At 58.1% G+C, this 13,532-nt stretch overlaps 1 protein-coding gene across 5 annotated transcripts; it reads right to left on the reverse strand.

Moving 5' to 3' along the window:
• Window positions 1-781: 781 nt before the first annotated feature.
• KCTD10 (potassium channel tetramerization domain containing 10) lies at window positions 782-13,470 on the reverse strand. Of its 5 annotated transcripts, none has more exons than XM_062009778.1 (7): window positions 13,403-13,470; window positions 11,326-11,539; window positions 7,218-7,387; window positions 6,357-6,446; window positions 5,723-5,775; window positions 4,854-5,049; window positions 782-4,092 (listed from the first exon to the last, which is right to left on the reverse strand). In XM_062009778.1, the coding sequence occupies exons 1-7, from the start codon at window positions 13,403-13,405 to the stop codon at window positions 3,874-3,876; spliced, it is 945 nt and encodes a 314-aa protein (XP_061865762.1). In that variant the 5' UTR covers window positions 13,406-13,470; the 3' UTR covers window positions 782-3,873. The 5 variants fall into 5 exon arrangements, with proteins under 5 accessions (XP_061865762.1, XP_061865760.1, XP_061865761.1 ...); XM_062009776.1 differs by lacking the exon at window positions 13,403-13,470 and adding an exon at window positions 13,306-13,360; XM_062009777.1 differs by lacking the exon at window positions 13,403-13,470 and adding an exon at window positions 13,306-13,358 and having other exon boundaries at window positions 6,357-6,443.
• Window positions 13,471-13,532: the final 62 nt, after the last annotated feature.

Raw genomic sequence — 13,532 nt, forward strand, 5'->3', positions numbered from 1 at the left:
TGTACTTCAGCTCCCAGCTCACCAGGAGAACATCAGCCAGAGCAGAGCACTGAGGTTAACAGTGGTCTGAAACCACCTTTTCTCTCAGGCACCGGCAGAGCCTTTAAACACAGCAGCTGGCCCTTCAGCTCTGAGGGTGATGGTTAAAGGCAGCAGCAGGGAGGGGGCTGGTGCAGCAGCACATGAAGCTGCTCAGCTGGAGATCCCTAAGCTGCTTTCTTGTCTGCTCTGAGCTGGGGCAAGATCTTTGCTGTTAGAGTACTGCTGTCCTGGTTCTCCCCATGCAGCAGCTCTGGGTGGTGCAGTGGAGCTGACCAGGATGAGCACCCTCCTGGTGCAATCTGCTCCAGAACGACTGCTCCCCGTCTCCTGCTGCTGAAGAACCTCTCTCTTCAGCCCCAGAGCTGAGACTCTGCTCTCAGGAGTGTGATGGACCCTGTGCTTCCCTCGAGGTGCGTGGGGGCAGCTACAAGGGGATGGGGTGGGAGTGGGGACATGTCTGCTGCCTCATGTTGAGGCAAGTGTGTGTAGCTCCTGCTCCTATTGCTGTGGCCAGGCTCCAACTCCAGCCTGAAGCTAATTGACTTGCTGCCTTTAGCTCCTGTGCTCTGCAGCATCCTGAGAGCCACGTGGCTGGTGGCAGGAGGTAAAACCAATGACTGGGGGAGGGAGGAGGAGGAGGATGTCTGGTATTGCTGGCTCCAAGTTCCTCCCATGTCCATGAGGCCAGCTCCAAGGCCCATGAGGCCAGCTTGCTGCAAACAATAAAGTGACTCTCCTGTAAATATGAAATATCTTCTAATTTATTGTGTTACATTTAAAAAAAACCCAAGTACATGTTGCAGACATTAACCATACACTGAACTGCAGCTCAAGCTTCTTGGTGCATAAGTATAAAGGGGGAGGGAATGATTGTACAGAACAGAGAATGTTGCTGCACTTGTCCATGAAAGGAAACGACTCCATGAAGACTGGAAGCTTCCCCCTGCCCTTTGCTCTAAGGTAAGATGGAGGTTGGGGTCTTTGCCCAGGGGATGTCCTGCAGGAGGGACACAACCTTCTGGGGGTGAATACAGGAGCAGCTGCCTTGGTTGCAGCCTCCCCTCCAGCTTTTCTGCAGTGGACAAAACCACCTCCATGTGTAAGACCTGCATCAGCTCTGCTGTGCTGTCACTGGTGATGGGGTGCTGGAGATTGCTCAGCTCAGGGGCTGCTGTGCCCAGGCCAGCTGCCCTGCACCCCACCTTCACCCCAAAGCTGCAGAGGCAAAACCACTTACAGTAAAAAGGCTGAAGAGCTGAGAGCATTTGTGCAATGGCTTTAACAGAATCTCTCTCTCCACAGCCCAAGGACGAGGGGCCAGTAGGTAAAGGACGTCCCAGCATCCCCCAGTGCCGCTTCCCTACAGCACACAGAGGGCTGAGGCAGGAGCAGGGTAAGGCAGAGGCTGCCCCTCACTCCAGCTCTCCTGGAGTCACTCACTAAGCCCAGAGCTCTAGAAGCCACTGTACAAAGGCTACACAAAACCATCCCCTGTTCTTTAAGAACGTGGTTAGCAACATCTGAAGGAGGAAATCCTGGAGCCAGCTACGAATCTATTTACAGAGACATTAATTCTGGGGTGGGGGCTCAGCTCTGGGGTCCCCACTGCTCCCACCCAGGAGCTGCCCTGGCACCACAGGACAGGACCAGGCTGAGGCCAAGAGCAAGGGCTGGGGCCTCCCTGGGGGCAGCAGGGCTGAGGATGAAGAGGGCCAGCTCCTCCTCTGCCAGGAGAGAGGCAGCTGTAGCAGTAAGGGAGTAAGCAGGGTTCCTGCAGGACACTGTGTGCTGCAGCAGGAGCTGTGGTGGGGGTCCCTTCCCTGCAGAGGCAGCAGGAGCACAGAGGGGCTGTGAGGAGTGGGACTGAAGGGCTGTACAGAGCCCAGACACCTTCAAGGGCAGAAGCTCAGAAAGCTGTAAGGAGCCCCCAGTGTCAAAGGGCACAGGGCTGGAGCAGGAGCTGTGCCCAGAGCAGCCCCTTCCACACCCCCACTTACCACTGCAGGAAGGGGAGGAGGGACAGGCCCTGGCACAACAGCTGCTGCACTGTGGACCTGTACAAACCCAAAGTGTTGCCAACAGGTATGAGTACAGCTTAAAGGAGAAGCTCAGAACTGTCAGGACACAGTTGAAGGGGCTGAACTTCGGGATAACAGTTTACAGGTGAGCTCTTACAAACCAGCAGCTGAAGGAGCAGAGGAGACAGGTACAAACACATCTGCCACAGGCACCAGCTGCCTCCCACTCAGGAAAGTCTTTGGTTACTGGTAAGATGACCTCAGCCTGACTCTGATTCCACTTCCTGAGCCCTGCCAGGCAGGCTGTGTGTGCAGGCTGGGCTGTGCCTGTGCTGGGAGGCAGAAGCAGCACAGTAACGGGGCTGTGACACTGACAACACCTTTGGTTTTTAAAGTGTGACCACAGCAGGAGCAGCCCAGGGCCAGGAGGAGGAGTCCTTGCAGCAGGGAGTCAGGTAAAAGCAAACACCTCCCTGAGGCCCAGGACATGGAGCTACTGTGTAGGAGATATTGGCCATTAAGGCCAGTGCTGGATATTCCAGATGAAGGGTCAAAACCCTCCAGCCAAGGCCTGAGTGTCCTGGTGCCTGCCCCAGTGCCAGGTTAAGGCTTCCTACAGGAGGTTGCTGTCCCTCTCAGGCTTTGTTACAGTGACCATTAGCTGTGGCTCTGCTCCTGCAGCATCCAGCTCAGTAACACACATCTCCCACTCTCATTGTCACTCGACTCCACAACAGGCAACAAGCAACAAGGAGGTAGATAAAATATTCATTTATAATAGAAAAGTACTCCTAGAAAACCCAGAGCAGAGAGGTCACCTCTCCACAAGGCTTCAGCTCTGCCCCTCACACACAGCTGCCCTCGCTGCCAAGGCTGGGAACACAGCCCACCCCTCGCTGGGCCGCTGGCTACGCCTCTTCCCTCTGCTACTTGTGCTGCCCTCACTCAAAGCAAGACCCTGCCCCTGTATCAGTCCCAGGGCTGCCCTTCCCTGCCCACCCTGGCCTGTGCTTCCCCTGCACCAGTGGCTGCTGCTCCACAGAGAGAGGCTCTGCCCGGTCCCTCCCTGCTGAGAGGGCTCAGGCAGAGGCTCTGAGCCCTGGCTGGCACCAACACCACCCCAGGGAACAGCAACCACACAATTTACTCCTGGCCCTCCCTTTTGGAGGAATTTTAACACCTTCTACCCTTAAACTGCAGGGGTAAAGCAGGAGTCTCCACAGCTGGGTGCTGCAGAAGCTCTGCTGAGCCCTTGGGGGAGAGGGTCCCACTGCCCCAGGGCTCCCTCTGCCCCCCAGCACTGCAGGAGCACAGGCACCTCCTGTCCTCTGGAAGTCAGGCTGAGGCACCTTGGGGCTGCCAACCCCACTGCCCACAGGCCTGTGAGGACAGGAGCTGTGCAGTCCCTCCAGCACTGGGGTGCCCAGGGGTCGGGGGCAGGAGGCAGAGCAGCGGTGCCCAGGGGGAAGGCGGGTGGCTGCCTGACCCTTCTCACCTTTGTGTTTGGTTTAAAGTGCAGGACAACTAGTGAAGCCCAAGGAAGCCAGGCCTCTTCCTCTCTAGCCACAAAGGAGCAAAGACAAGGGTGCTACAAATCCAGGCCCTTTACAGCATTCACCCTGCTCCCAGGAGCCTCCCTTCCCCTCAACTCCCGACTTACAGACCCCAGATGATCTCGTTTATTACAAGAGGCGCCGCACAGGCTGTGCTGGGGAGGAGACGGCCGTGCTGGGCCGTGCTGCGGGCAGGGGCCGTGCTGCGGGCAGGGGCCGTGCTGCGGGCAGGGGGCAGCAGCAGGGCAGCCCCGCCGGGCTCACTGGTGCAGGTGGGCTCTGTCGTCGGGGCGCTTGATGTGGATCCTGCGCACGCGCTCGATGCGCTCCCGCTCCTCGTCCTCCTCCAGGTGGTGGGAGCGGCCGGCGGCGCCCCCCGTGGCCTCCAGCAGCGCGTTGTCGGGGCCTCTCCCGTCCTGGGCCTCGTACAGCAGAATGTTCAGCGTCTCCTCGTAAATCCGGGCTTCCGGGAACTCCACCTGCCGCCGGGACAGGGAAGGTCACCGTGTGCCAGTCCCCAAAGGTACCACGTTACCCTCTCCCTCACTCCTGACCCTCTGTGGTTTGAAGTCCCTTAACTGCACCCCAGCCCCAGCCATCCCATCCAGCACAAGGAATCTATGGCTTGCTGCCAGCTTCGGAGAGCCAGCAGCAGGGTTTGTCAGGCAGATCCCTGCTGCGAAAGGGAAGGTGGCAGGGGAGGAGTGACAGTGCTGCCCAGGCCCCTCTGTGCACCAGGCTGCAAACCACACTGGGTTCCACATGCAAGTTTGTCTAAAGGCTGAACCTGCATTACACAGCATCCCAGCACAGGAGGGGAAGGAAGGGACCCCTAGAGCTGCTCCAGCCCCAGCCCCTGCTACAGCAGGATCCCCTGGCTCAGGGGGCACAGGAACGTGTCCAGGTGGGGTTGGAAACCTCCTGAGCAGGAGCCTCCACACCCTCCCTGGGCAGCCTGGGCCAGGGCTCCATCCCCTCAGCACCAAAGGACTTTCTCCTGGTGTTCCAGTGGAACTGTTTGTGTCCCAGCTCATGTCCATCACCCCCAGTCCTATGATGCAGCACAGAATATCCCAAAGCATCACAGCTCAGCAGCCCCTGAGGGACCCACAGCACAGGCACTGATCACCTTGCTGAGGTGCTGAACAACCACAGAGTGTTCAACCAGGCAGAGGAGTCAGGATGCCAGCCCCATGGTCACCAGGCCCGTTGCCAGAGGCATCTGGGGGGTTTCTCCTACCTTTGTCTGTTTTTTCTCAGTGGCATACACAATGGACGTGCAACAGACTTCGGCGATCTTCCGGCCCTGCCCGTAGAAAGACCAGCAGCAGATCTCGTCTCCAATCACATCTTTTATGAAGAGCACCCTCCCATTGAACCTCAGGGACAGCTTATCAAAGAGCTCAATGTTCTTCAGCATGTTGTCATCAGAGTTGCTGAGAGGAGGAAGGCAGCAGTGGTGTGAGGGTGGCTGGGAGCGCAGCGAGCGCTCAAAGCCCCGACACCCCGTGGACAAACAGCCAGACACCCCATTCCCTTGGACTTCCTGCATCTCCACCAAGGTGGTGGCTCCAGCTGGTGTGAGCACTGCAGACAACCAGTGAGCAGCACAGGCAGGAGAAGCTGCTGCTGAAGCAGCACTAACACAGCACCAAGGGCCCCGGGAATAACACGGGCCAAGGCCATTTCATCTGTGTGCGAAACTCCATCGCTCAAACGAAACCAGCCCTAAGCTCAAGCTCAGCACCAGCTCGATGGGAGCTGCATTACCTCAAGAAACACAGACAGAAGGAAGGGGGAATAAGCTCCCAGATTTGATGATTTTAGCACTGTGCCACAGAAGGCCCCTGTGGGCCCCTCCAGCCCGCAGGGATGGAGGCCAGCAGCTGCCAGCTGCACCCAGGTATGAGAGTTGCTCCTCTGGCACAGAAACAGCACCTACTTTGCCTTCCATGGAGAGCTGACCTTCTGACTCAGGTTTGAAATGAACTGGGGAAAGCCTGAGTGCCTGCCAGCACTGTCATTGGCTCCAGGGGAGGACAAAGCAAGTGCTCACCGGGGATTTTAGTCTATTAAAAACCTCACAGAAGGCCAGATGAAGTCATTTACCTGGTGTAGGAGTATTTGTTGTTGCTCCTGTTATACAGCAACTTCACTGCTGGCTGTAAAAGACAAACCACAGATCAGTGTGCAGGAAGAGTTGTAATCTCAGCTCAGCCCAAGCCCCTGCAGCAGATGCTGCACAATGACAAGACACCACCAGGCCTGAGTTGCCACACGTGGGTTGGCAACAGGGCCACACTCCCTTCTGAGCCCTTCTGTGACTGGACTGTCTGTTCTCACACACCCTCTGCTTTTTTGCTGAGGCTAATCATCATCATCACCACCTCCCCTCAAGCTGCCACAGCACACAGCCTTCCCAAAACAGGACTCACTCACTTCAGCTAAAGCAAGTGCCTGTTGTTGAGAGGCCTCACAGCCTTGGGAACCTCAGCCATTACATGGAGAAACACAAAGCCAGGCCCAGCCTCAGCAACATCTGCCTTCAGATTCTGAAGAAATGGGGAGTCTGCTGAAGGTTCTCAGTGCTCTGCAGCTCAGCAGCTGAAGTGTGTGTGTCAGGGGAAGCCCATGGTTGGAAACTAAAGACCATTTTCTACAGGATGCTCAGTCAGGGCCCAGCTGAGCCCGTGGCCACAGGCCAGTGCCCTCCCAAGCCACCACACAGCCTGGTCCCTCTCACCTTGTTGGAAGTGGCTATAAGCTTCTGCTCTTCTTTGGAAGATGTGATGACAGGTACCTTGCAGAAGGGTTCATATGCATCTTTGTTCTGCTGAAACAAGAACCAAACAGCAGCTGAATGCAAATAGGCCTCAAGGCACAGCCTGTGCTGAGAGCTCCTGGGTAGCCTGTCCCTGCACCTCGCTGAGCTGCTGCTCCCGGGTCCTGCTCTGAGCCAGCCTCACCCCAGCTACCAGGCAGCCTTCCTCCAGGACCACCTCATGTTCATCTCTGCAAACACAGAGGCTCAATGTTCTGTACCTATTTAAAAGGCTCTGGAATGTGGCTTCACTCAAACAGGACACTGGCAACAGAGGCTTCAAACCAAAGCTGCACTCTGCAGAGGCAGGGGAGGACCAGACCAGGCCTGGGGCAGCCTGGGGTCCTGTGGGCACGGGAACCTGCTCTGCCCTGGCCAAAGGACCTGCCCCTCTCTAGGAGATGCTGCACCATTGTCTCAGAGCTCACACTGACAAGGGATCGTTGCCCCAGGTAGGACCTCAAACAGCAGTGGGAAGGTCACAGAGGAGCCAGGCTGCTGCTCCTCCCACACTCCCACGAGTCAGCTGAGGGAAACTGAGCAACTGCTCATCCCTCACTGTACCTGGGCAGCCTCAGATGCTGACAACAACCCCTCTGGATGTGACCAGACTCTGGCAGATCAATGACATGAAGTGTTTCAGTTTCAGCCCAGCCTCAGAAAGGCACCAAGCTGGAGGCCAGATGAAAACCTTGCTCTGCCCAGACGCTGCTTCCCACCCAGCACAGCCTCCTTCTCCCTGCCCCCAGGGTGACCTGACTCCTCCTCAGCTCAGCCACCTACCTGCAAGGCTGCCTGGCACTCATCCACCAGCCCCTGCACCAGGTAGTACTTTGCCTCAGCCAGCAGCTCCTCGATCTCCCTGCGGCTCTCGGGCAGCGGCACCGCCCCGTCCCGCAGGTAGTTCAGGATGGTCCCAAAATGTTTTCCACAGCGGTCGATGAGGATCCAGCCTGGGGACAGAGGAACAGCACAGTGCAGGAGAAGCAGAGGCCAACATGCCAAAAGGCCTTGACCTTGGCCTGGGACTGCTAGACCAAGCAGGTTCCTGTTGAGAGAGACTCACTGCAGCCCCTTACTTGAGCAGAGCAGCAGAAAGCACAGAGAATTCATCATCCCTTCTGAGCTTCAAGCACAGAGTAGCTGGGGGTAAGGTGGGAAGCTCACTGGTTTCTCACAGGACCCCAGTTACCAACACATGTGTATCTGAAGGGGAGGAATTACCTCAATTATCTGAAAAGGGTTGGTCTCTGAGTGACAGGACAAGAGGAAATGGGCTCAAGCTGCCCCAGGGGAGGTTGAGGTTGGAGCTGAGGCAGAACTGTTTCCCTGAGAGGGATGTCAGCCCCTGTGCCAGGCTGCCCAGGGAGCTAGGGGAGTGCCCAGCCCTGGAGGGATCCCAGAGCTATGGGGCTGAGGTGCTGAGGGGTCAGTGCTGGGCTGGGCAGGGTGAGGGCAGGGCTGGGACTGCAGCAGCTTCAGGGGCTTTGCCAACCCCAATGACTCTGTGATTCTCTGAATGGATACATCCCACTCCCAAAGCAGCCAGCTCTGCTCTCCCTCTGCTCCCCAAGCCCTGACACATTAATGTTTTCTTGCCTTCTACCTTAGGGCCCTGTGACAAGTGTGCCTGTTCCCTACAGACCATCTCAGGGGTCTGTATCCAGAGAGCTACAAGCAGAGCTTCCCAGGGAGCTGGTCGTCACAGGACCTGCACTTCACCCCTCCTGTCCTGGCTGGACCCTGAGAACTGTTAGGCAAGGGAGAGGCTGGAGTTTCCATAGATGAGCAGATGGCCACTCTCAGAGGCTGGGCTCAGGAATGCAGCGAGGAAACGCTTGTGGGGAAGGACTCATATTTTGGACAAATAAGGAAAGTAGGTTAAAGCAGCCCCTGTGTGTTCTGCCTGAATGGAATTACTAGTAAAGTCTGAACATTTGGTTCAGTTTGGAAAGGGAACAGAGCCCTTTCACGCCGTTCTGTGGAAAACTCAGACGCTCTCCAGCAGTTTACTACAGACTTTCCATCTCCCTCCTCACCCAAACACAATGTGTGCTCACAACTGGCATTGTACAGCCTGTGCTAACAAAGGAGAAAGCTGGGGGCAGGAGGGCAAGCAAAGAACAGGAGACTGATCAGGGCCAGTGAGTGCAGCACGTGGATCCAGGCAGAGCAGGAAAAGCCCAGTTGCCAATGCAAGATGTGGTTTAAAAGAGAGCACGAGACATGGCCATCAACAAGGACCCTCACCCTGCACAGAGGAGGCTGTTGGCAGAGTGTGTACCAGGATGTGCAGGGAGGTGAAGGGCTGCCTGAGGTCAGGACTGAGATCCCTCAACTCCTTTGCCATCACCTCCCCTGCAGTTCCCTCCATGGGCTGTAAAAGTCTGCTGCAGCTTTCTGTTTGCAGATGGGGAAACCAAAGCAGAGCTGCTCGTTTATATGTGCAGGGGGTGGATGAGAAGAACTCTGGAGCAGCATTGCAAAATACAAGTGGCTGCTGAAGCAGCTTTCAAAACCCTTCTGTTTTAACCAAACAGCCCAAGTGAGATGAGTCATGGGAAAGTGACCCTGTTGCCACCCAGGGATGGCTGCTCAGAGCCTCAGAGGTGGGTTTCAGCTTTTTAAAGCTATTTTTTTCATTGCAGGGTTACAAAAATGTCCTGTGATCCACTGGCTGAGGCAGGAATTAGCCAGGAGCTGCAGGCACACGCAGCAGCCTTTAGGAAACGAGTCCTTTGTTTTACAGGAGGTCTGAGGGACAGCATCCAAATACTCTGATAAACCAGACAACGTGTCCTGACCAAGCCTTGACCAGCAGCCTGACCCTGCAGATTGCCTGATGCCCAACAGCCTTCCTGGGAGCTGAACAAGAAACATGCACCTTCATCAGCCAGCTAACAGCAGTGGGGAGCTGAGGGCAAAATCATGCACAGGAAACTGGGCAGAGATGGATGCAGCTGGAAATCTCACACCTTGCTGTCTGCTCGGTGCCAGAACAAGGAAACTTTCACAATGTGCCCATTTGCTACGCTTCAGGGGCAACTTCCAAGCTTAAAAGCACCAACTGCCACCCACAGAACTCAGCCTTTTCTCCTCTGGCCCAGGGAGCAGCATGTCCTAAGGGTGAAGCTTTGGTTAAGAGCTGGTGCCTGCAGCTCAGTGGTGCTGGGTCACAGGAGTGTGTCTGAAGGCAGAGGAGGGCCCCTCGTGACACATCCCACAGACCATTTCACATCTCTCCCGCTCCCAGTTTCTCCACAAGGCTGGGATCTTTTCCTCAGAAACACTTTGTTTTGTGCCACATTTCAGGTGTGACCAATGAGCAGTACTTTGAAGAACTTCAGACAGAAGGAGCTTCCTTCACCAGCTGCAGTGCCATTGTCCCAGCTCCCAGCAGGCCAGGGGAGATGAAGCAGGAGCTGCTGCCATGGGAGTGCCTCGGTTACAACATACAGGAAGTATCAAATTCCTATTAAAACACAAACTGGCTAAATGGAACAATCCCAGACAGACACTGGGGGATTCTCAGCAAAGTAAGTTTGTGATCTGATGGCTCAAGCATGATATTTGAGCAGATTAAACTCCAGTCACCCTCACATTAGCAGTGATATTGTCAGCTGCTCTCCAGCAGAAAGGATCTGAGCTTGGCCTCATGTGCAGTGCTGCACCCAGCTCTGGGCTCCTCAGCTCAGAGAGACAGGGAACTGCTGGAGAGAGTCCCAGGGAGGCTACTGAGATGCTGAGGGGACTGGGACATCTGTGTGAGGAGGAAAAGCTGCAGGGCCTGGGGCTGTTCAGCCTGGAGAAGAGAAGCCTGAGGGGGACCCTTATCAATGCTGATCAGTCCCTACAGGGCAGGTGGTGAGGGGCTGGGGCCAGGCTGTGTTCTCTGGTGGCCAGGACAAGGGGTAATGGGCACGAGCTGGAACAGAGCAAGTGCCCCTGGCACAGGAGGAGCAAGTCCTTTGGTGCTGAGGGGAGGGAGCCCTGGCCCAGGCTGCCCAGGGAGGGTGTGGAGGCTCCTCAGGAGGTTCCCAACCCCACCTGGACACGTTCCTGTGCCCCCTGAGCCAGGGGAACTTGCTGTAGCAGGGGCTGGGGCTGGAGCAGCTCTGCAGGGCCCTTCCCACCCCACTGTGCTGGGATTTCTTGCATCAGCAAGTCAAATTTGATGAACACGGAGCAGCTTTAAGACAGGGCAGGAGGGAATTTTTGGAGTTGCTTGATGTTTAGGAGCAAGGGGCAGGTCTGCACTGAACTGCTTCACAGCCTTCCCACTAGAACACCCTCCAGTGAGGATGCCAACGCACATTTCTCAGGGGTTTTATTCCATTTCATCCACAAGCTGGTTTTTTTATGCAGCCTGCAGAAGCCCATGAGGCAGCTCAGCACCCCTTTGACCTGGAGCCCACACAGCACAGCACCAACATCCCTGCTTTGCAGCAGCTGAAGCTTGCAAGAGCCACAGACCCAGAGCAATGCAGGAGGGTTCCCCAACTTAAATGTGGCCAGAGTGAGGCACTGAGCTGGGGAAGGGGCTGGAGCACAAGGGTGCTGGGCAGGGGCTGAGGGAATGGGGGTGTTGAACCTGGAGGAGGCTGAGGGGAGACAGCAGCACTCTCTGACACTCCCTGACAGGAGGCTGCAGGGAGCTGGGGGTCAGGCTCTGCTCCCCAGTGATAATGAGAGGAAAGGGGCTTCAGTTTCCCCAGGGGAGGTTGAGATTGGAGCTGAGGCAGAACTGTTTCCCTGAGAGGGGTGTCAGCCCCTGTGCCAGGCTGCCCAGGGAGCTGGGGGATCTCAAAGCCATAGAGCTGAGGTGCTGAGGGCCGTGGGTCAGTGGTGGGCTGGGCAGGATGAGGGCAGGGCTGGGACTGCAGCCCCTTACCTTCGCTGTCGGTGAGCACTTCCATTCGGCCACTAAACATGGCCTTGAGCATGGTGTCCTGCTTGGTCAGGGTCTGCATGGTGGTGTAGTAGAGGGCCCCTCCAATGTTCAGTTTGACATATTTGGAGCTGGGGCTGGTCCCTTTGAAGGAGGTTGTGCGAGTCGCAGCCGCCGGCACCGCTGAGCTCACCACGCTTTCTCCTGACATCTCTTCCTGCAAGTGAGGAGCCAGCAGTTAGAGCTGCAGCTCCACTGCATGGCACTCAGCCTCTTGTTCTCCTCTCTGCCTCTTCTACAGCTCTGAGTTTACCTTTGTGCTCTTTCTGACAGTGCCACACACCAGGGAGAGGCGACAACCCAGCTCAGGCCGCTGCTACAGCTCAGCAGCCTCTCACACTGCCAGGGCAGCACTTCCCACACAAACACTGCTTTTGTTTCCTTCCCAGCTGCTAAAGCTTAAGCTCCTCCTGAGTAACCTGGTATGTAACTAGGCAATACCCAACACACAGAGTCTGAGCCAGGTGACTCCTGAGGGTTAAAACATGGGCTCTGCACAGATTTGCAGGTTTTCTTCCTTGAAGTGTAGGGGGCTGTACAGAGAGCACACAAAGCCTCTCATCCTCCCTGCACACCACAACCCCCTGTCCAACACCCCCCTACCTCTGCTGCAGCCCAGACAAAGTGGACTCAGCCAACAAGGTCCCAGCCTGTTACAGGAACCCGTGAGCTCAGCGCTGCCAACGACAAATCCCTCATCAGGCTGGCCCTGTCCTTAACTCTTTTGCCTCACAACTGACAGCATGGGATGATTAACTCCCCACCATCTCAGGCAGGGACAGCTCCTACAACTTCCTGGCTGCTGGGCTCAATGGCTTTTGCTCTGCTGCCATGAAAAGCAGAACCAGGGGATGGCAAAGCTGAACACACATGTAGTTAGGTGTCTGCCTTGTGTGAGGTGAGGAGGTGGGATGGGCAGAGGTGGCCACAGGGGACTGATCCCTCTGCCACAGAGCCTGGCCAGGGCTTTCTGGAGCACGAAAGCACCAGCCTCAGCCCCTGAGTCCGGCTCTGGTTCTCTCCAGCAGCTCAACACTCCCATTGCTGGCTCAGGAGCCGTGCCTGGGGTCCCAGTGCGGGATCTTGTGCTGCAGCCTGACCCAGGGCACCCGGCCACAGCCCAGCCCCTGCCACCGGCACAGCACCGACCCCCCCGGCACGGCACCGACCCCCCGGCCTGCGCTCCCCACACCACAGCCCAAAGGCCACCTCGGCGGGGCCGGATCCCCGCTGCAGCCATCCGACCCGCGGCCATCCCAGCGCTGGGCAGCCGGACCCTCGCACCACCTCGCTGCCCGCGCCCCCACCGCCGGGGCCGATCCCCAAATGCCGCTTCACCCCAACACCCCCCGTCCCTCTACCCCGGGGAAGGATCCCTCCTCCCGCTCTCCGGCCGCGTCCCGCAGCCCCTCAGCCCCGGCTCATCGCCCCGCAGCCCCGGGGCATGGCCCCTCAGCCCTGGGTCATCGCCCTGCAGCCCCGCACCCCTCAGCCCCAGCTCACGGCCCCGTATCGCCGGCTCACGGCCCCGCAGCCCCTCAGCCCCGGCTCATCGCCCTGCAGCCCCGCAGCCCCGCACCTCTCAGCCCCAGCTCACGGCCCCCAGCCCCGCAGCCCCTCAGCGCCGGCTCACGTCCCCGCAGCCCCTCAGCCCCGCACCCCTCAGCCCCAGCTCACGGCCCCCAGCCCCGCACCCCTCAGCCCCAGCTCACGGCCCCGCATCGCCGGCTCACGGCCCCGCAGCCCCTCAGCCCCGGCTCATCGCCCTGCAGCCCCGCAGCCCCGCACCCCTCAGCCCCAGCTCACGGCCCCCAGCCCCGCAGCCCCTCAGCGCCGGCTCACGTCCCCGCAGCCCCTCAGCCCCGCACCCCTCAGCCTCAGCTCACGGCCCCTCAGCCCCGCAGCCCCTCATCGCCGGCTCACGTCCCCGCAGCCCCTCATCGCCGGCTCACGTCCCCGCAGCCCCTCATCGCCGGCTCTCGGCCCCGCAGCCCCGGCTCTCAGCGCCGCAGCCCCTCACCATGAAGGGCCCAGCGCAGCCCCACGGACCGAGCGAGCGGGAGCGCCGGGGCGGGGGGAACTTCCGCCCCTGTGGCGTCACTTCCGCCACGGCCCCGGTCCCTCCGCCAAAACCCGTCCGGAGTCCCGCT

The sequence above is a fragment of the Colius striatus genome, chromosome 17 (genome assembly GCF_028858725.1).
Source record: "Colius striatus isolate bColStr4 chromosome 17, bColStr4.1.hap1, whole genome shotgun sequence".
In the NCBI taxonomy this organism is placed as follows: Eukaryota; Metazoa; Chordata; class Aves; order Coliiformes; family Coliidae; genus Colius; species Colius striatus.